Raw genomic sequence first — 21,699 nt, forward strand, 5'->3', positions numbered from 1 at the left:
GCCGGGACGGGCCGCAGGCGGAGCTGGAGGCGGTCGTGCAACGGGCCGGCCCGCCGCCCGAGCAACTCGCCGCCTTCTGGGTGATCGAGGTCGACGACGTCCTCTGCGCCCACTGTCACCTGCTCGTGGACCTCGGGGCCAAGCTGCGGGGCTTCCTGGAGCAGTGTGCGCCCGCCTGGGAGAGCGCCGGCGAGCGCGAGCGCCGCAAGCTGAACGGTCAGTGGACGGCGCCCGCCGGGACGAGCGGCGCGGACGCGTCTGAACTGGTGCCCGAATGATGAAAGACAGGAGGATGGGAAACGTCCTGATCAGCAGCCAGCTCGGCAGGCAGGCGATGGGAATGTAGGGAAGGAAACAGCTGGCTGAACGACCTCTCATGCATTCATCGCGACTTGGGGCCCTTTCTGCTCATGCAGATATATTCTGCAGCTGTTTAAGACGCATTTTGCTGCTGTAAAATGCGTGAAATGTCGTCATCAACGTTTAGCTGTCGACGCATTTCACCAACATGTGTGACGAGCGACCACAAGCAGCCGGCGCCATGGCTGGTGTCGCCACCTATCAGTCGCGCACAGCTATTTTATGTTTGATATTTGAACATTTGGGCCGTTTGGTTGTATAGTCAGTGTTCATCCGCCCCGCAGAATGTCTTCACGACAGCCCCTGAACACGAACGCATTTCTCCAAGTTCCAGAAAGACCCGCACCTGCTAGTGTTTTCCAGATGTGTTAAGCCGCTGGGCACAGGGACGGAGGCCTGCATACCCAGCTCCCAGAGTGTAATGAATGTTTGAAAGACATCAGTATAAATGTCCAACAATTCGCATCAATGTTCGCAGGATAGCGCATTTTTATCCTGCTCTTAGTATCCTTACCGCATTTTTAAAATCAGCATTCCAGGTGGGACATCCTGTGTTATTCCAAAGCAGCGTTTTTTTTCATGAGGATGATTATTTTTGCGTACAGTTACTATCTGCTGGTTGATAGGGAATGCAAAGCAGCCAAATGCCGCCGATGATGGCAAATTTCTAGTGAATGTCTCTCAATTTCCGTTCGTGTCAGCAAGGGACCAGCGAAACAGTCACGGCTACAAAACGGAGAGATGAGGCTTCTTGCTCCTGGTTACACGGACGGCTAGAGACAGAGAGAGAGAGAGAGAGAGAGAGAGAGAGAGAGAGAGAGAGAGAGAGAGAGAGAGAGAGAGAGAGAGAGAGAGAGAGAGAGAGAGAGAGAGAGAGGGAGAGAGAGACACGTGCAGAGGAACGAATATAGGTTATGCCGTCCAAAATAAAAAGTTAAGGGCGACAAATATGAGAGTGATCCGGGCAACATCAGCATCACGAAGACGCTGCATGGCCGATGAGAGAAATGTTGCTGGTGAATCGGGCGCTGGAGCCTCGCCGAGCCAGGATGTGGTAGTTCGCTAGACATTCACTGAAACCACTTGTTTCCAGGCACTCTCGTTTCTAGTGAAATGATCCAGCAATTTCAGAAGACAAAGTACGTCCACGAACCCAAAATGCCGTGTTCTTCGGTTGCCAAAGGACCACCATCACCAGAGCTGCCGGAACCACCCCCAGGTCAAGTGACCTACCAGGTCCTCTGCCGGAACAAAGACTTTCTGATATCACCACGGCTGATTGAGATCGAAGGTAAAACCCGCATACTTATCGCCATAAGAAAGCACGGAAAAGGTATATCATCTGGCACACCCCGACTGCTTTTTTAGGGAAGTTGTGTCGCATTTAAGATCGCAGTAAGTGCACTTACACCTGTAGTACATAAGCGAACCCATTCGCCCAATATCATAATTTACCAACAGCGTGCAAAATAGCTGTAAATTGATGCTGTTCACAGTTCCGTGGAAACGTTCGCTTCATCTCAGCGTCTTGCAGCTGTCCCACCGAGCATGATCCCCACACCACTCCCGGAATAAGAGTCAAGGCCATAGGCGTCACAACTCCACACTAATAGGCGTCTTGTTCACTCGTGCGTCTGCCCCACATCCAACCTACCTCTTCCACCCCCACTCCCCAACGCGCTACAGCCTGCAGGCGTGCCCGCTCTGTTGTTGATTGGAGTTTTAGGGCGCGTCGACTACTGTGGTCATTTTGCGACCAGTGCTCTGTGACCATTTGACCACATCTACTGTGACCATTTTGCGACTCTTAACCCGCTCGTGTGGACACTGGCGAGCCCGTCCACGCCTGCCGCCCACACGCGTCGCCCCCCAGCCGCCCCATCCTGACCCGGTGCCTGTCCTGTCCACAGGCACAGCCGGCCTCAAGTCGGTGCCGCTCTGCCTGAGCGTCGCCGGCGTGTCGCCCGGCTGGCACGCGGCCGATATCGTTCTCAGCTGTCCCAAGTTCAGTGACGTTATCACCGCCAGGGTGGCCGTGCTGGTCAGCAAGAGCAGCCCAGCGTGAACAGAGCTCGGCGCTGGCCGCCCGTCGTCGGCCGAGAACGCGAGGCGGGCCGAGGGCAGCTGTAAGTGTCTGAGAAAATTGTCCAGTTTGTGCGCATTCCAATGTCGTCTTGTCAGTAATAAACCTGAAAGCGATACCTCGTCTGAAACTTCATGGCATTACCTTACGCAACCCTCGTACCATAAGCGTGGGGTGTACTCAACACAGCAAACAGCAGGCTCAATTTTTCGGTCAGCATGCCCATGCGCGCACCAACGGATTGACGCTAAAATGGCATATGAGCCAGGCGTCTGCTGCCCGGGCGTTACGACTTCCCTCCGTGTGTGCGCATTGGTCTCGGATGCTCCGGTTCACTGAAAACGCAACGCCATTCCTGAATTTGAAGATTATTTATTAACTGAATATATCGACCAGGGTGTTGGGCCACATAACAGCCAACAAAAAGTGAGCCCAGTAGAAGCGAGCACATGGATAAATAGCACATCTGACAACGAAATCAGGTAAATGGACGTTATACAGAGGAACTGCTCAGGTGGATCATACCGGTTTTGTTGACGCGGGTGTTGGGGACACACAGGGACGCTCGGTTGGCGACAAGAGATCCGTACACTGCCAACATGTGGGCACGTCGAAGTCACCGCACACCCGTTCTGCAGAGTATTACATGCCGCCGACCTCAGCCGGGTGACCGCAGTAGGTGGGAAATGCAACAAAATCGATACCAAGCGCAATAAATGATTATTGTGGACAGGTGGGCGGGCCGACATTTGTACTGGAACAACCATGTACCGGGCCAGGTTTTTTCCCTTTGAACATTTCGTTGCTATCACGGGCTGGCGGACAATCGAAAACACATTTTTTTCAGGCAAACAATATTATCAGCAGCGAGCCGTTCCCCAGTAGGTTCTCGCAACCCATTGCCTCCCAATTCCGACCCTAGCTCAAATCACCTCATAAGATGCCAAGAACCTACGCCGGGTCAGCAGGTGGAAGACGCCAAACGGCTTTCCCTTCCCGTTTGACTTCGCTGCCATCTGAAATGGATTGACCGTAATGCCGGTAACATTATGCAGAGGTTGCATCGAAATCGCATCCACATTCCGGCGTCGAACAAATTGAACATTGAGCCTCGGAATGAGGTCAATGAGGACGGCTTTTACGGACCAAAGTCCATGCAATAAAGAATAGGAGTCCAAAGAAGTTCTCCTACTCCTTTTTAGGGAGCAATACGAATGCGAACGAATGAAAGCAGCTGTCCATGACTGACACCTGTCTGCTTTACAGGTGGTCGCAAGGGATTCCGATAAGTTATTTTATGACAAATAAATGATAAACATGGGCTTAACCGTGCCGTTTCCTGACGGGTGTCCCATGTGTTGCCATGCCTATCCTCTCCGCGACACGCGCGGTCCTAAGCATAGCAGTAATCTGACATCTAGACGTCCTCAAGTGACTCGCTGGTTGGCGGCTGGACAGCGACGCGCCGCGGTCGCCGACCGAGCGCAATGCCCCGTACTATCACATGACCGTCACCCAGTGATCGCGCCGCAGCGGACTGACTCGAGCTCCACGCGCGTCACCGTCGTGTTTGTGTTTGTGTTGGAGGGGAGAACCCGCCGGACCGAGTGAGCCCCACGCGGCGGGTCCGACGAGAGGCCGGCCCGCCACGCGCGAGCGGCCACAGAGGAGGCCGGCGTGGCCCCGGCGCGCCGGGCGACGGCACCCCGCCGTCGGCGGTGGCCGCTCAGAGCTTGGCCTGCGGCGGCGTCACGGACACGTCGACGGCGGGCGCCACGTGCGGGAAGTGGCCGTGCAGCGCCTTGAAGGCGGGCACGTTGAGCACCGCCTCGCCGGCCTGGTAGTCGGGCGGCGCGCACAGGCCGTCCGGCAGGCAGGGACACGTGTCGGTGCACTGCGACGACAGCACATGCGCCGCCAGCTTTCGGCGGCCAGGCGCCGTGTGGCAAACGTGCGCCTCGAAAAACTTGACCAGCTCGTCGCGCTCGATCGTCTTCAGCTGCTCGACTTCGTCGCGCTCGCGGCCAAAGTAGTACTGCCGGATGACGATTTCGTCCCAGTGGCGCGTGAACTCGTCCGCGAGGTTCTTGGGCTTCTCCAGCTTGCGCGTCTCCAGCGCCTCCTTGTGGTTGGCGAACTCCTCGGCGCTCATCTGGCGCAGGTGGTCGGCCATGCTGTGCAGGAACGCCTCGATGCGCATGTCCACGTACTCGGGCGGCTTGTCCGACTGCACAATGACGCGCAGGCCCTGCGTGGACGTGGAGCGGCGCACCGTGCACCACACGATGTAGCCCAGCTGCTCTTTGGTGCGCAGCTGATCGAAGCAAGGCTCGTTCAGTATCTGCACCAGCAGGTCCAGCAGCGTGTTGTCGCGCACACTCTGCAGGCCGCACTGGTAGTATACGTCGATGCTGGAGCTCTTGTGCACGTCGTTCTGCTTCTGCACCGTGTAGTACTTGCCGTCGTCCAGCATGGTCTCGCGGTCGAGGATCTGCAGGGCGGCTGGGATGGGGCGCACCGAGAAGCCGTCGCGGAGGCGCGACTCTACCAGCGAGACGAGCTCCAGCGCCCGGCCGCGCGTCAGGTTACCCTCCAGCAGACACTCAAGGTGCAGCTTGCTGAGCAGCAGCGGCAGCAGGCGCTCCACCGCCTCCACCGTCAGTTCGTCGACGGCCTCCAGCAGCGCGTCGTGCTCCCAGTACTTCTCCACGAGAACCACGTTCATCTTGTGCGTGGCGTGCAGGTACGGCTGTTCGGCCGCGAAATTGCGCAGCGAGCGCAGGTACGCTTCCTTCAGCACGTCGAAGCGCGCACGGTCCACGCGAAAGCTCACCATCGAGTCCATGATCTTCCGCAGCAGGACGTCCAGCTTGTGGCTGAAGCCGCCCACCTCCAGCATCATGCCGCGCCGGCTGACACCCAAGTTGTAACGCACGCCGGCCACGCTCGCCGCGTACGCGTAGTCGTTGAGCGCGTCCTTGAACAGCATGGTGAACATGTGCGTGACGTTGACCATGTGCGGGTCCGAGTACGCCACCGGGTTGAACAGCTCCACCTTGACGATTGACTTTGGCAGCTTGAACGTGTCGTCCTGCTTGAACCAGACGCGACACAGCGGAGTATTGGCCAGCATGACGGGCGCGTTGTGCGCCGCCTGGTCCCGCTCCACCAGCTCGAAGTCCTCCGGAATGAACTCGTTCGGCTCCGGGAGATGCAGGTTGGGGTTCGGCTCGAGAGTGCGCCAGCGCTGCAGCGTCTCCGGCGGGATCTTCTGCACGCTGTAGCGCGTGCCGTACCAGCGCTCCGTCACGTCACACTCGGCCTCGTACGCCTTGCCGAGCAGCGTCATGCGCACGTTGTCGGGCGTCATCTTGTCCGTCACCATCTTGAGCACGTCCGGGTCGTACTTGTCGGTGATGTAGTCTGCCGAAAGCACCTCGGCCATGGGGTAGTAGTAGAGCAGGGTGGCCAGGTTGGTGGCGTAGTCGCTCGGCTTCTCCTTGTCCTTGAAGCGGAAGGACATCTCGCGCAGGCGGCGGCCCTCGTCGAACACCCACTGCTGCGGGCCCTCCTGACGCAGCAGCGCCAGGTACTGGAACACGTGATCGGCCACCTCGCCCACGCGCCGCTCGCCCTCCTCGGTCAGGTCGATGCTGACGTACATGTACTGATAGCCGCGAACGGGGCCGCTCGGCCCGCCCACCAGCGAGGTGGCCCAGCCGAGCCGCTTCAGCTCGGCGTACAGGCTGCCCGGGCCCTCGTGACCCACCAGGTGGCCCACGTAGTGGCCCGGGTTGGTGCGGTACCACGGGTGCAGGTCGGGCACCGGGAAGTGCAGCTTGAGCTTGCGCAGGTCCTTGACGGGCGTGACGCGCAGACAGGTGCCGATCTGCTCCGGGCCGCACGGGTGCTCCGGCCAGCTGGGCGCCTCCACCCCCTTGTCCTCCACCGCCGAGAACAGGTCGACGGCCATCGCCTCCAGCACGTCCAGCTCCTCCTTGCCGACCAGCACCAGGCCCATGATGTTGGCCGAGTACCACTGCTGGTGGAACTGGAGCAGGCGCTCCCGCACGTCCGGCCGGTCCAGCGTCTCGCGGCTGCCCGTGCTGAACTTGCGGTGCGGGTGGCCGGCGCGCGACGTCGTCCGGTCCACCTGCATCAGCCGCCACGTGTCGTTGGCCACGTTCTTCTCGTGCTCGGAGTGTACGGCGTTCACCTCGCGCTCCGTGCTGCCCTCGGCGAACAGCGGCGAGATGAAGAACTGCGCGAACCTGGCGGCGCACGGAGCGCGGCGCGTCAGCGGCGGCGGGCGCACACCGGAGCACCAGCACACCACCAGCAGACGGCGCACGAGCGGCGATGCTGCCGCTCCTTGCGGCTGACACGATTGCGATGCTGAGTTGGCGAAAGTAACGGAACATAGGAAACCATTCGGCATGTGCAGCTCAGCGTACGTAAAATGAACAGATACGTAACGTAAAACAGCGAACAGCGAACGTAAAATGAGCTCTACATACGTAAAATGAACAGATAGTTCCTAGCATGAGCTTGAGGATCATCACATCTTATCCTCCTCAGTCGTTCGCTGCGACAGTGGCAATGGCCGAGAATCATTCTATCTTATCCCACAAAGTTGCTGGCCACGATAGTGGCAATGACCGAGGATTATCATATCTAATTCCTTACAGTCGCTGGCGACGATAGAGGTAATGACCGAGGATTACCATGTCTTATCCTTCACAGTCGCTGGCCACGACAGCGGCAATAATCAGCATGCTGACTTAACACCCACCATCGCGCAATGTACTTCAAATGGTGTTATTCAACTGGGAAATATGTCACCTGGGCTTCATACCGGTTTAACCTACCTGTCCAAGGCCCCCTTGAAGTGCTCGGGCGCCACTTCGAAGTGGTAGTTGGTTTCGTCGTTGGACGTGTACGCGTTGCTGGTGCCACCGTGATCGTTCAGGAACTTGGAATACTCGTTCTCGTCGGGGTATTTCTCCGTGCCCATGAACAGCATGTGTTCGCAGAAGTGGGCCAGCCCCTCCAAGTCATCGGGGTCTGAGAGGTGCCCCACCTGCAGACGAACCGGCACCGGTTAGGGCCAGGGCAGAACCGATCGGACGAGGTCAGCTCCGCACACAAGACCGTCAGCGCCGGCACGGACACGTCATTCGTAAACCACATCCACTCCCTATTACCTGCAGAGCCCAGCATGCAGGCGTGCAGAGCAAAATCCAACTCTCCGCTTGACTGTGCACGCACCAGCGGCAAGCCACCTAACTCTTGTCACAGCCTTGAAAGCGATCTGTGTGAGCCTTGCTTCAAAGACTTTTCGTGGCGATAGTCGTCCCACCGCCTCCAGGACACCAGCGGATGTCACGCGCCGCCACGCCACTGGCCGGCCGGCCAGGAGCCGGCTGTGCGAACCCTCACCTGAACGGCCATGGACGCGGCCGCCTTGTCGGCCAGCGGGTCGCTGACCAGCAGCACGCGCAGGTTGTTGGAGAGAACGAGGCCGCGGTGTTTGCGCCGGTCCTCGGTCGACTGGCGGATGTTGTCGCACCGCTGCACCACCGACCCCATGGCCAGAGTGGACGCCAGACGCCGGCCGGGAGCGCTCAGGCCACCCACCGCCCGCAGCATAGCACGCACGCCTGCAGCGGACTGCAGAGGAGGGTGGCGTCAGCGCAGGTGACGGCCGCTCGCGACACACGGGGGTGAGTGTCACCCAACACCCGCAGCATGGCACGCACGCCTGCAGCCGACTACAGAGGACGGCGCCAGCGCAGGTGACTGCCGCTCGTGACAGCGGGATGAGTGCCACCCACCGCCCGCACCATGGCACGCACGCCTGGAGCCGACCAGAGGACGGCGTCAGGACGGGTGACGGGTGCTCGTGACAACGGGATGTGTGTCACCCAACGCCCGCACCATGGCACGCACGCCTGCAGCCGACAACAGCGGACGGCGTCAGGACGGGTGACGAGTACTCGTGACAGCGCGATGAGTGTCACCCAACACCCGCAGCACAGCACGCACGCCTGCAGCCGACAACAGGGGACGGCGACAGAGCAGGTTGGGGGGGGGGGGGGGGAGGTCATGGGTCGGAAGTGTCCCTGAGAGAAAAGACATTGTTGGGAATAATTCAGATGACGTTCAGCAGAGTGCGAGACAAGCTTCAGTACGTTTGCCTTAGAACTGCAAGCGTTGTCGGATGCTGCAAACCTTTTGCATTGCATATGGTCAGTGGCCCAAATTTGGCATGGAATTAGGGACGTACACTTATCACCCCTGACTGGTTTGGTACATTGTTCAACTCGGCTTGAAACACTCTCGCTCATCCGTTAAACCTTGTTCCTTCAACTGGAACAAGGTTTAACCATTGGTCGGCCATTGTGCAAACTTCCTACGGTGCAAACTTTTTATACAGCATGCTTTCGTATAAACTTTGGTGCTTTTCAAGCTAGGCTTTCGAGGCCTTTGTATTGGTTCACTCCCAATCATGATTGTTCACTAAGTGAATTTAATGTAGCAAGCAAAATAGAGGTTCCGAAATCGTTCTGAGCGTCTAATGGAAATCAGATTAAACCAAATTCATGAGTTGGTTTCACCATTCATTTACGAAACCAAATTCATCTCAGGCCGTTCTGAGATAAATTTAGAAATTTGGATGTTAATTTGGTGACGCATGTCGCACAATATTGGCCTTGGCAGGTATGGCCTGCGGCCGGTGGCTGCGGTCGCGCTAATGGTTAACGTCAAAGGGCAGGACGGACCGCGCCGAGCCTTGCGGCACGTTAAGCTTTCGCCACTAAATTCTGCCGTTGTCTTGAATTGCGCGATCGGATGGTGGGGGTCAGGGCTCACAAAACAAGCACTGCGTAGCGTGAGCCCTGATCCCAAAATCCATCCATTTAAAGCGTTCGGATCAAATTTAAAAAATAGTAATAAAAATAATGCACATGCAAGGACACTACAACCAGGGCCACAGCATTCCCTCGGGTGCCTATGTAGGCGAGTAAAAGGCCTATAATTTATCTAGTTCAAACTTGGCTGGTATAGGTGATCAACTACAAGTTGGCAACGCATCAAGGGTGTGTAAAAGCTGCTATGCTACAGATTAAAAGAACGCCGGGCAAACTGAAAACGTGCACAAATTTGGAGGGTCATCTGGTATGCTGATATCGAACTGTGCCTGCATCAAAATGTTTTCTTACCAAGTTTGTCCATGCGGGATATCTTGAATTAACAATTTCACTGTTCACTTCCGATTCCCACCAGTCTGGTCAAAGCCCGTATGAAAGTGGCACGTTGAGAACTACTTGAGAGGTTCTTTAAAAGCTACAGCAATGTAAACTTGACAGCATACGTTATGAAAGGCTTACCCGCATTTATAGGATGGCAGAGCATATGATGTAGTTAACATAAGACAGAAAAATACGCTCCTTTCACCATAGCACCTTTTCACAGGGATCTGGTTTGTTAGCAGTCTGAAACGCACGGGAATCGTGGCAAACAGGAGCGACACACATCGTTTGTGGTCACCCCCATGAAAACAGCGTGCAAATGTTAGCACGGAAGCGCTGCAAGGTTGGCGCCAAATGTTGCAGGCAGCTGGCGCCGCCGTTGCCACGCTATTGCACTGGATGTCAATCCATAAACATTCTGCAGGCTTGACCAGATCATGTGCCGCCTCTCACCCGGCCGGGGACGTCCTGGGGTGACAGTGTTTGGTGATCAGGCGCTGGTGAGGTCATGTGTCGCCGGTCTGGGGCTGCCGCTGTTTTGGCAGTACGTTCGGCTGACCGTCCGTGTTTGGCAGCCGTCGTAGAAGTCATGCAACAGCGGGCGCGTTTGTGCGCCTCATGCTACATTTCATGCATTATGGTGTTTAATTTCAGTTTCGGAAGAATCCGTTTAGCCCCATTATTTACGTTTGGAGAATACGGCATTTCGATGAAAGAAGAGACCATGACTGACACACATGCGGACAATATTCTGGACCACGCCAGGCGTGTGCGGTGTCGCAAGACCTAAGGCAGGTAACCAGAAACCTTCGGAGAGTATAAGATGAAACTGGTCACAGACCTCGAAAGAAACCCAAAGGCCTTTTGAAGGTGCGTCAACTCACTACGCACAAGATGGACGGAAACCTTCTTGACGACGTGTTGACCAGCAGCAGCGCGGGAAAGGACAGTGTTCTGTGCAAATTCGTCGCCAGCGTTATCACGGAAGAATGGTCTAGCGCCATGCCGATGGCGCCTAGCAACCTCGATGGACCTTTAATGGATGCCGTGGACATCTCCACTCGGGCAGTGGCAAAGAAATTGACATCACTGAAACCATAGCGCCCCTGGGCCAAACGATGCACACCCCAGATTCTTCGTGAGTCTGAAGACGTCCCAGCAGTACTCCTGAGCACACTGTCACAGAAATCACTGACATCCGAATGGTTCGCCAGGAATGGAGGCTTGGTGAGGCAGTCCCCGTCTTTCAAAAAGTAAACCGACAGTCCCTGCGACCTATGGTCCTGTAAGCCTTACTGCTGTTCCCTCCAAGGTGCTTCCACTTTTGATCAGAGATGCTCCACTTAACCACTTCTCAGAGACTGGACTCCTTCATGCAGCCCAGAATGGGCTTCTACCAAAGCACTCCTAGAGTACCTGGCCTTCCGCAAGTCATGGCAGATTGGACCACTGCTGCAGAAGATGGGGAGCCCATGGATGCAGTGTAACTCAACTTCAGCAAAGCCCCCAATTTTGTGCCTTGTAAATGACTCCTCCCCATGCTCCATGCTTATGGTGTGAGAGGCAACTTGCTGTGATGAATCAGGGCTTTCCTTACCTACCCAATGCAGAGTGCAGGCTCAGGGCTCAAAGTCAGATGGGATTGACGTCATCAGCGACATCCCACAAGGATCAATGCCAGGACCAACCCTTTTCATCATCTTCATCAGCGACCTACCAGATCTGGTGTGAAGCGTCACACTGTCAATGTGTGACCAACCCTTTTCATCATCTTCGTCAGCGACCTACCAGATCTGGTGTGAAGCGTCACACTGTCAATGTGTGACCAACCCTTTTCATCATCTTCGTCAGCGACCTACCAGATCTGGTGTGAAGCGTCACACTGTCAATGTGTTCATGGATGACACTAAAGTAAACTGTTGTGTTCTGAGACCCCTGACTGTGTCTCCTCTACATGTCTACTGTAACACCCAGGTCAAGTGATCAGGGAGGGCAACTGATCCACTCTGATGCATCAAAGTGCAAAATGATGCACATCATCCAGAAGGATCTCAGAATCTTTGTGGATTACAGGTTTAAGTTTTGTGTGCAGATGGGGACGTGATTTAAAAGGTCAACCAGGTGCTGGGATTCATGGGGCGGTCATTTGTGAACATCAATGTTAACAGGCTGCCACTGTTGCATAAGGCCATAGTACACCTGCATTATGAGTATGACAACATAACCTAGAGTCTGTGTGGCACGCTGGACTAGAAGTGGCTGCAGTGGGCTTAGTGATAAGCTTCACCTTTTCTACATGAAGTGAGGCACTGACCATACCCTGAGAGGCTCAGCCTCCTCCAGCTGCCCCACTGTGTTACTATCATCAGAGGGGAGACACAGTTGGAAGCTTATTCAGCATGCTGGCCATCAATAACTGGAACTCTCTTCCACATTCAGTGGTTTTGTCAGTATCTGTTGGGTGCTTTAAATCCAGGTTGATATATGCTCGGCTCAGTGATGTACAGTGAGCTAGATAGACATTATTCATGACATCCACACTGATCACCTTCATCACCTTATTTGTTTGGCTACAGGAATAGGAGCTGGAAGGGGCCAGGATTTGCAGGCCAAGTGGTCTTTTAAAATGTATTATCAATATAAGGTCAGGTAAGATAAGGCAAGGCAATCAATCACCACACACACTGACACTGTCAGGAAACTGCCCTGATGCCCATGACTTCTTTCAGAAGTTGTATTTCATTATCATTATTATAGCAAAGGCAGATAAATGTTATTTAAGAATGCAGTATGAATTTCAGTGGCATTTAGATAACAGTCATTGCTTAACACAGATGGAGCTGGGATGCCAGTCTGCAAGAAATCCATCATATGCACCACACAGGAAATTGGTGCAATGAATAGCTCACTGGCATGTGGCAGAATCAGGCCTGGCCAAGCTGTGCTGAAATTTCAGCATTCAAGTGTCAAAAATGCTTATGGAAAATGCTTGCCTGAAATTACCTTTGCAACATAATTATTCTAAGCAATGGTTCTCCACATGCTGATATTGGCAGCAGCTGGGCCAAAACAAGAGCTTTCAGTACCATAAGCACACACACACAATGAAGGGGTTCACGCGATGTTGCTGCCACAGCATGTATGGTACGAGGTCCATTTTCTTGCGGTTTGGCTAGAATGAACAATGCATTGTCACCACCACCTAAGTTGCCATATCAAAACAATGATTCTTACAAGGTCCATCATACTTGAGACATCAAACACTTTGGATCACGACTTGGCTGAGTGTTAAGGGTTAATTAACAAGGATGGATCCGCCCCGCGAACATAATTTTTCAAACTGCCACTGGAGCCATCGAAGCACTTACTCACAAGACAATACCCACTGATATTCGGGCTACTTTTCCTTGAAGCTGGTTCGAATACACAAATTCTGGAGAACCGAAGCGCACCGATGAGCCTCGTGGGTGACCGCAACTGAAAATCGTGTTCGGTGACCTCAGTGCAACGGCCTTGAACTTGCGCTTTACCTTCCGTGATCCCGGACAGCCTCCACTTCCGTGAAGCAACCGCGAAGCACGAACTGGCGGTGAATGCAGTGAATGTGCCGTGTGTGAGCATTGATATCTACGTTGAACATTGGCGTACCTTGTAGCCGTGACGTCACTACTAAACCAACTGAACCATGAAATTTGCTATCACTCACAGAGATAAGTTATTTACCTTTTTGGCAGGGTTTCAGCTGAGGCAGATAAATTGAAGGAAGGACTAAAACATAAATTTTGGTGAGGGGAGATTCATTTTTCACCCGAATCTATAGATGCAGGATTTAGATTAATGACTTGTGGGTGCAGGCCTCAAGTTCGGTAATAAAAGCTGTATGTAGCATGTTAGAACTGAGTGAATACAAAACTGTTTAACTATATGCTATAATTGCATCGCTGATCAAATAATAACTCACTTTGTAGTCGATTCACACGTTGGCTTGATTTATGACGTCATCTGCTTTGACAGTAAGCACCGTAGCAAAGGACCCAATCCACAGCTCTCGGTACATGTGCGACCGTTGTTCAACATCACTAGCGAACCTGGTGGCTGTTGGGGTAACGAGTATGACCATAGAAATTGTTTTGTGTCCCGATGGCCAAAACAAAGCTGGGAAATCATCATCGCTCGCGCAAACTTGGCCGCTATTTATCACTTATCAATTCTCGGCGCCTGGGTGGGTGCGATGATTGTGGGGGTGATGGCGATAGGGCATTGCGTTTGCAAGCCAATTGGGACGGATACGAGCTGTCCGCGCGGAATTAAATTCGTGATTTCATTTCGGACTTGTGTAGTGGAAAGGTGGGTATTTGAAACAACTGGGTTACCAGCCAGCAAAACTTAACAGATCATATATTTTTGTGTACACTTGTTGTAAGGGCAACAATATGAAGCATCTTATCAAAATGAACGGATAGAAATACCTGGATTGGAGCAGCTCGTGCTATCATGAAGTGCATAATACTCTGGAACATAAAGGGGCTCTGTCTTGTGAGAAAACATGCTTTGAAGCAGGTTGGGCTAGCAGGAGCTGCTGCACATGGGTGACATGCTAACCCAGCAAGATTGCAAATCCATTTGGTTTTGCAGACAGTAAAAGACATAATCAGCATTGAGAAGCATGTAAATATAACTGATAGTGGGTTTATGAAATAGCAATGCTTCTTGCTTTTTGTGTGCCAGCAAAGCTGGGGTAAATGTATGATAAATACAACTGATGTGGCATGGTGAAGCCACCAACTCCAGATTTGACTGCTGCATCATATCACCATTGGCTTAGGATTCAGCTTTGAAGCCAGACTCCTGACTTTGTTCCAATGCCTGCTACTTGGCTGCAATGCCTGCTGCTACTATGTCTGTTGCTACTAGCTTCTGTTGCAGAATCACAGGCCCTGACCTGGGTTTTGACTCCCCATCAATATACATGTGTTTGATCTTGGTCATTTTACACTGATAATAACTTTGGCTTTGCAGTATCAAACTTAAGGCTACCAGCTTTGGCTTCAGTTCATGCTTTATGTCACTGCCCTGGATTTGGATTCATCTTTGAAACCAGAAGCCTGGCTTTATCCCATGCCTGCTCAACAGTATCAAAGGATTAATTTGGGCAGCTAGACTGGGCACGTTGTTATAGTTTATTGGAGCAAGCATCTCAATAACCACTGATTACTGTGTCATGTATTTTCAGCCATAACATGTAATTAATTAAGCCTACTGTAAAAGAATAAGTTGATTCAATGCAACTTTGCACACAGGTGTAATGTGACAGTATAGACAGTATCTGGCTTCCCCATTTTATTCACACAAACATAATTTGATGACTGCAAAAAGCTACCACATCACCACAGCTCTGGGCAAAACCAGACCAGGTCCTAATGACTGGGTGTCAGGGGGACACCGGACTAGCCTTTGGTGAAGGGGTGGGCAACAAACTGCACTGTGGAAGGTGTAAATCAATTTGTGTCACCAGGCACACATACTTGGATGCAAGCCATAGATCTACCCATTTTTTTCAGGAACATTTCTAAGAATCAGTCAGATTTTGGCAACCAGGGGTGGTGACTTCATAAAAAGTGCACTCAGGGGAGGGCGTAGGTCCCACCATCCTCAAGCAGGCTGGCACTAAGTAATTTTACCTCATAATACTTACCCCATATTTCGCCTTACGTATTAGTGCGTTAGTAATCAAACAGGGAGGGGGGGCAAATCTCATGTTCAGTACTGATCTTGAGTGTGATTTTATGTGTTGAAGGGAGCTGTAAAGAGTTTGTCATAGGTGTTGGAATAAAACCAAAGCTGTTTTCCATCGCGGCCTAGTATGCTTCACTTCCCGACACTCACTTCTTGATGGAAATTTGTTCCAAATTGGCAAGGTTTGGAGGTAAAATTCAGTGTTTCCCCGGGCAAAATTCTAATGAACAAAACACTCAGCTCGCAGCTTTGTGTAAATATTGCTGCCGTCTTTACGCGACAATCGGAATTGGAAGTGCTCAAAGAGCACTGCTTGTGCACGGACTTGGACGAAGCTGTAAACGCATCGAATGATCATGTCATATGTTGTGGCATATGTGGATGCTGACCTCCACCTTGATTTTTCAGCAAAATCTAGAAATTTTAAGTCATGAAAATTCAAATGGGAAACACAATTTGCATCTGCTTCATTCCAATCGGACAAAAATATTATGGAGGTTCATCCATGTAACCAGTTGCTGCCTACAAATAGTATCATTGATCAAAGATACGCGGACATCCATGAAGAAAACACGCGTCAGTTTGTGGTTGCAGCAGTCAACACAAGAGAGCCGAGCGTAGCCGTGCACCAGGATGCACTCTGCGTGGGGCAAGGTCACGCTGCTGATGGGGGCGGTCATGGCGCACCAGCGGGGCCTCTGGGAGTGCCGGAACGAAGTCTGGGTGCGCCACGACTCCGTCTGGGTGCCGGAGGGCGACGGCTGGACCAAGAGGGACGGCCTCTGGACCAGGGAGCACGGCCTCTGGCTGCGCAGGGGCCAGTGCTGGCGCCGTCAGGAGGACGGGCACTGGACGCGCGACATGGAGACGTGGCGGAAGATGGAGGAGGTCGGTGTGTAGCCGGTGCGGCGACGCGGCGATGGGGCCGCGGCCGCGCGCGACTCTGGCGGTCCGAGTCGGACCTGGCCTCGTCGGAAGAGGCGGCGCCGCGCCGTGGACCTGCCCGGCCGCCGCCGCCGCCGCCACCGCCGGCCGACAGCAGCGGCTCTAGCGGCGCCGACTCGGACGACGGTCGGCAGCCGTGGCGCAGCGAGAGCCACCTGGCGGCGACGCGCGGCACTCTCTCGCAGCGGCACCGCAGTCAGCCGTGTCTGCTGGCGACGCGACCCGACTACAGCGGCGTCTCGAGCCGCGTCACCGCCTACATCCAGCAGAGGCGTAGGCAGGATCGGGCCGCGCGCGCGCGCCGCCGCGCCTCGCGCTCCCCGGAGCGGCCTGCGCTGGCTGATCGGCCCGACGCCGGCGACGGTGGCGCCTCTGACGGCGATGACTGCCAGACCCTGGCGGCGCGGCTGGCGCTGGAGCAGGTCGAACGGCGCGAGCGCGAGCGCCAGCTGGAGCAGCTGCAGACTGACTACGAGCAGCTGGTGACCAAGTACGCCGAGGCAGAGACGTTCATTGACAGGATGCGCTTCCGCCAGCCGGACCAGTTGCCAAGCAGTGAAACGCTGCACAAGAGTAGCTCTCGGGATAGCTTAGATGCAAAGAATCTCAGTGTGTATGCGGCGTCCCCGCTGGGGGCGCAGTCTAGTCAGAGTTCGTTAATGTCTCGGATCAGCGACGTGAGAAGTTCTGTTTTGAGAAGGCATAGTGACGAGGAGCTTAGTTTTCGTCGATTTGTCCAGTCGAAAAGGGAACTGTTCCCCGACGATGTCGGCTCGAAGGCTGTGAAGACTTGTGTGGAGCTCGGAGATGGCGGGAAGGATGTGGAAGAAGTTGATAATATGTATAGTAAGGTAAGGGGATCACCACGGTATTGAAGTTTACAACGCATCTGTGCAACGCGATGTGAGGTGTATTTCATCAATTATGCAGACCAAGCGTGTCATAGCTGTCGTATGTGGTTTTGTCGCCCGATCATGGCGCCTGGTCTATTCGACTTGTGCGATGCTATTTGCAGTCGATCTGGTTTTATTCCCCAATACGCCATGTTCACGTGTGGACGGGGCCCGTATTGGGAACGGTAGGAAATACCCGGGCCAGTTGGTGATCCCCAACGTGTTTGAAATGCTGTTGTCGCAGTGGACAATGCCACTATGTACAACATTGCCGCCCGCCACCGCTCTCACCTTTGTGTTGTACCCTTCCAGATTCACTCTGCTGAGAAGCTGACACCAGACGGAATCAGCTCCAGGCCCTCGCTGCCAGCTCTTCCTGTCGGCAGCGCCAGCGTTGCTCAGTCGACCCCCCGCCAGCGGGCGAGCAACGCTAGCTCTACGCACTGGGAATGGTCCGCCGTAGAGGAGGAGGAGGCGGCTACGGCAGCCGGGTCCGGCTTCCCCGCCCGGCAGCCGAACAGTCTGCCGCCAGGGCCCCGGCCCGGCCGGCGAGACCAGGCCACCGACCACCGGGCGACGCTTGGAGGCGGCTCAGACCCAGGGTCAGGTCACCTGGTGCCAGCAGATCGTCTGAAAGCGCGTGACCTGGTTCTCTCTCCGCAGCACCGGCCCAGGCCAGACGGCCCGTCGCCAGCCGACGGACCGGGGGTGTGGGAACCGCTGCCGGGTGACCTCGGTACATCGGCTGCCAGTTCTGATGGCAGTCGAAGTGGAGACAACGACGCTAGCCAAAGCGGCGGCCGAGCACGGCCGAGCCGCAAGCGCGGAAGGGACGACGCCGCCGGACACAACAGTGGCAGTGAACGGAGCCGCGGCGGCGGTGACCGAAGCCATAGCGATGATGACCAAAGCCGTAGCGGCGGTGAACGGAGCCGTAGCGACAGTGAAGAGGGCCGTAGCGGCGATGAACGGAGCCGTAGCGGTGGTAACCGAATTCGTAGCGACGGTGACCGAAGCCGTAGCGGCAGTGAAGAGAGCCGTAGCGGCGATGACCAAAGCGGCGGCGGCGGTGAACGGAGCCGCAGTGGCGGTCGCTCCGCCCACCGCCCGGCGGTGAGCGGCGGCGGTGCGGCAAACGCTGCCCGGCCGGAGCGGACCGAGTCGGCCCAGTCCAGCCCGCCTGCCTCCAGGGACCGGCTTCAGGGCGTGCTCAGCGTGCTCGCCTCCCAGGTGGAGGTGATCCAGGCCATGGTCGGACGGCGCGGCCGCCGGCGCCAGGCGTCGGCCGACACTCGGCCGGCACAGGTGGCCGCCGCCGGCCGGCGCAGTCGCAGTCTTTCACTAAGGAAGAACCGGGTGGGGGAGAGCCCGGGCGCCGCGGCGCAGTTGCCGAAAGAGTGCAGCGCCCCTAGGACGGACGGGCAGTCAACGGCGTCGGCGCGCCGTGCTGCCGACAGTCGGTCCGAGTGTTCGGGGACCGGCCGACGCTCGTCCCGGCTCGGCTCCTCCGGCGGCTGGTCCGCCGAGGAGGCGGTGCGAGCCACGAGCGGGCTGGAGTCGGAGGCCCAGGAGCCGTTGGCCGGCGCAGACGACCCGGGCTGGCCCCAGTCCTGGCTTCCCGAGACCGCCAGACGCGTGGAGACGCCCCCCAAGTCAACCTCCTCCGTCCACCTTCTGTACGCTGACGTCACAGGCGCAACCCCGCCGTCTCCCGAGCGGACCAGACGCACAGCGTCGCGCGTTGACGGCGGCTGGCCGGCCATCGTGCACCGCACACCGGTGTCGCGTCCGGGCCGGGGCGTCGGCGCGCCGCAGCCGCGCGCGCGCAGTTGCTCGCCGGGCGGCGCCGGCCACGGGGCGGCGCCGCCGGCCGGCGCGGCGCGACAGGCGAACGCTGTCGGCCGGGCGGCGCCGGACGCGGTCCGCCAGAGGGAGCGGCGCCGCCGCCGCCGCCGGCCGCAGGTGCCGCCGCTGCTGCTCTCTGAGCAGACGTCTGAGCCGGGTGACGGCGCCGACAGCCCACCCTCCAGCCTGGCGTCGCCGCGCACCGTCAGCCCCACCAAGAAGGTGGGTCCCGACACGGCACCGGTCGGGCACCTCATCCCACGTGTGATTTGGGCCCATCCGTTTGAGAGGGTATGACCAAACCCTGTTGAGGTCCCATCACAACACTTTGAGTGTTTAGCTGGCTAATGGGAAAATGAGTACATCTGGCTTTTGTCGGGAGATTCCGTTTGACTCATGATCTTTGTCTCTGCCATCCTCCTCTTGTTACGGCACGCAGAGAAAGTACAGCAAGTAAAACTGTGGGATGCCGATGTTATTTGTTATGTCCTCCCCTCTCCCTCCCCCCACCCACCCTTCATTGCAGCGGTTAGATGATATGATTTCGAGAGACCATTGTGACAAACAATTTCTGTATGTCAGTGCTTCCGGATCCCGTATTTTGGGTAGGTGGAGCTGCTGCAAGCTTACGTCGCTTTCAATCACCGCTCCCCGCGTCTGGGCAGGTGGAGCTGTGGCAGGCGCAGCTGGCCGAGGTCAGCCCCGAGCGGCCGGCGCGGCCCGCCTCGGAGCCGGCGGCGCGCGCCACGCCCGAGCTGCGCCGCCTGGCCGGCGCCGTGCGCGGCCTTCAGCGCCAGATGAGCGGCTTCTGCCAGCTGGTGGACGAGCTGCGCACGCCCGGATCGGCCTGCTCGTCCGAGTCGGCGCCGGCGCCGCGCCGTCGCTACCTGCGCGAGCGGCGCGGCCTGCAGCTGCCGCTGCTGCCCGACAAGCCGGCGCCGCCCGGCCCCGGGCGCCGCTGGGACATCGCGCGGGCCGCGCGCTGCCCGCGCCGCCAGCTGTGAGCGCGCTGTGCAGACGGACACCGCCCGGCCGGCGCCCGCCGACACGCGGTGAGCGGTACCCCCGCCAAACCGGGCCGGCGAGCGGCTCTGTGTGTGTGTGTGGGTGCGTGCGTGCGTGCGTGCGCGCGCGCGCGCGTGTGTGTGTGTCCTTTCACGCGGGGAAAATTTAGGGAAAGGACAAGGGTTGAAACAGTGGCCGAGAAAACCGATATTGAGTGTTGCGGGACACGCTGGTGCCGTGTGATGTATTTTATTGGCATTGCCCAGGTTAGGCTTTTCTCCGGTAATGCCTCGGGGAGTGAGAACCTGAGCGGCAGCTGTGCTTTGGGACGACATTATCTGTGATGATTCGAAATAGTTTGTGCGTGGTGTAGCTCAGTGGGCACGATAGCCGAATCGACGCTCACACAGTCAATTGTTTGTTAGTGGATCGTATGCTGTAAGTTCCGTAAGTCCCAAACACACTCAGCCTCCGGGGGCTGATAAAAACGTGCCAAAGCCGACGCGAATCAGCAGCACCCACCGCGCCGTAGCATGGTGTCTCCTGCTGTGACCGTGTCTTTGTCCCGTGGGCAGGTCGGTAGGAGCGCAGAGTGAAGGGGAGCGGACAGCAGCCGTCGCCAAGAGTCAGGTGAGAGTGCAGACTGCCGAAATCGGGTCACCCCGGCTCCAACACTCTGGCGTTACGGTCGTTGCCCAAACGCCAGGAGACCGCTGGTGCTCCATGGGTAGAAGGTCGTCTTGCGATCGAATATTGTGTGCTCCTGGCTACGTGTTCATGCATAAATCTGTGATGTTTCCTGACCATTTTAATTTTATTTTCGTCCCTGCTGTAGGAGGTGTATGCTCTTGGGGAAGGGATTTTACACCACGATAGCGCCGGCGACCACAGAGTGGGCGGAATCCCCCACCAGCCAACATTCGGTGCCGCCGGCAGCCTTGGCGAGACGGCGGAGCCTCCGCCCAGTGGGATCGGGCCAGCCTGCTGGCGCGCGAGGTCAACCTGAGGTCACGCTGCATCCTGGAGGGCGTGATTCGCACCACGGCCTGCTGACCCGGCGGCCAGCGCTCGCGCCCCGCCGGCCGCCACCGCCGCTCGTCCGGCTGCCATGCCAGTATTCTAGTCCAATCTTTGATCTCACCGAGTTACGTTGTTCAGGGTTGAGGATCTCACGCTTATCAGTCAGTATTGGAAATGTGTTCCAAGAATATTATTTATTTTTGTTGTGCGAAGGTGCAGGAAATATATCGTACTATTTACTCAGTCTATCCCTATCTAGATGACGAATGAAGGGCAACGTATTTGCCATCCATGCTGCGTTTGTGCCATTATTCATTGTTAAGTTTCGCTATTTTGGATTGCGTGGTAAGGTTCAGTGTTTTGGAGAGTGCATTGCAACATTCGTGTCGACCGACGGAATTCATTTATTCGATTGCCCCCGATAATGCATCACTCAATGCTGGCGGGAAGGCTGCATCGGCGATTGGCGAAGTTTTACGTATGTAAAAAAACTTTGCGCGGCGGGTGCGAACGTGGGCACATGGTAGCACTGGAAGCACCATCGTCTGACATTGCGAAT

The 21,699-nt window shown here is 56.0% G+C and overlaps 2 protein-coding genes and 1 long non-coding RNA gene across 5 annotated transcripts; 2 read left to right on the forward strand and 1 right to left on the reverse strand.

Moving 5' to 3' along the window:
* Positions 1-53: 53 nt before the first annotated feature.
* Positions 54-2,426, forward strand: LOC119101149 (uncharacterized). The gene is made up of 3 exons (XM_037224430.1): positions 54-216; positions 1,454-1,651; positions 2,271-2,426. The coding sequence occupies exons 2-3, from the start codon at positions 1,474-1,476 to the stop codon at positions 2,423-2,425; spliced, it is 333 nt and encodes a 110-aa protein (XP_037080325.1). The 5' UTR covers positions 54-216; positions 1,454-1,473; the 3' UTR covers position 2,426.
* Positions 2,427-2,795: 369 nt separating this feature from the next.
* Ide (Insulin degrading metalloproteinase) lies at positions 2,796-13,321 on the reverse strand. Of its 3 annotated transcripts, none has more exons than XM_037224414.1 (4): positions 13,227-13,321; positions 7,883-8,113; positions 7,312-7,523; positions 2,796-6,714 (listed from the first exon to the last, which is right to left on the reverse strand). In XM_037224414.1, exons 2-4 carry the CDS (start codon positions 8,090-8,092, stop codon positions 4,170-4,172), a joined length of 2,967 nt encoding a protein of 988 aa, XP_037080309.1. In that variant the 5' UTR covers positions 8,093-8,113; positions 13,227-13,321; the 3' UTR covers positions 2,796-4,169. The 3 variants fall into 3 exon arrangements, with proteins under 3 accessions (XP_037080309.1, XP_037080310.1, XP_037080311.1); XM_037224415.1 differs by lacking the exon at positions 13,227-13,321 and adding an exon at positions 13,069-13,193; XM_037224416.1 differs by lacking the exon at positions 13,227-13,321 and adding an exon at positions 13,065-13,193.
* Positions 13,322-20,129: 6,808 nt separating this feature from the next.
* On the forward strand, positions 20,130-21,354 carry LOC119101152 (uncharacterized). Its single transcript, XR_005094507.1, has 3 exons — positions 20,130-20,167; positions 20,696-20,750; positions 21,057-21,354. It is a non-coding gene; the product is annotated as an uncharacterized LOC119101152 (long non-coding RNA).
* The last annotated feature ends 345 nt before the right edge of the window (positions 21,355-21,699 follow it).

The sequence above is a fragment of the Pollicipes pollicipes genome, unplaced genomic scaffold, assembly GCF_011947565.3.
Source record: "Pollicipes pollicipes isolate AB1234 unplaced genomic scaffold, Ppol_2.1 Scaffold_4881;HRSCAF=5763_pilon_pilon_pilon, whole genome shotgun sequence".
Classification (NCBI taxonomy): domain Eukaryota; kingdom Metazoa; phylum Arthropoda; class Thecostraca; order Pollicipedomorpha; family Pollicipedidae; genus Pollicipes; species Pollicipes pollicipes.

Excerpts from the sequence above, each read along its gene's own strand:
- Ide (XM_037224414.1), bottom strand. The coding sequence starts at position 8,092 with ATGCTGCGGGCGGTGGGTGGCCTGAGCGCTCCCGGCCGGCGTCTGGCG. Across the intron at positions 7,524-7,882 it reads CCGCGTCCATGGCCGTTCAG|GTGGGGCACCTCTCAGACCC; the intron begins GTGAGGGTTCGC and ends GTTCGTCTGCAG. Across the intron at positions 6,715-7,311 it reads TTCAAGGGGGCCTTGGACAG|GTTCGCGCAGTTCTTCATCT; the intron begins GTAGGTTAAACC and ends GTGCGCCGCCAG.
- LOC119101149 (XM_037224430.1), top strand. The coding sequence starts at position 1,474 with ATGATCCAGCAATTTCAGAAGACAAAGTACGTCCACGAACCCAAAATG. Across the intron at positions 1,652-2,270 it reads ACGGCTGATTGAGATCGAAG|GCACAGCCGGCCTCAAGTCG; the intron begins GTAAAACCCGCA and ends TCCTGTCCACAG.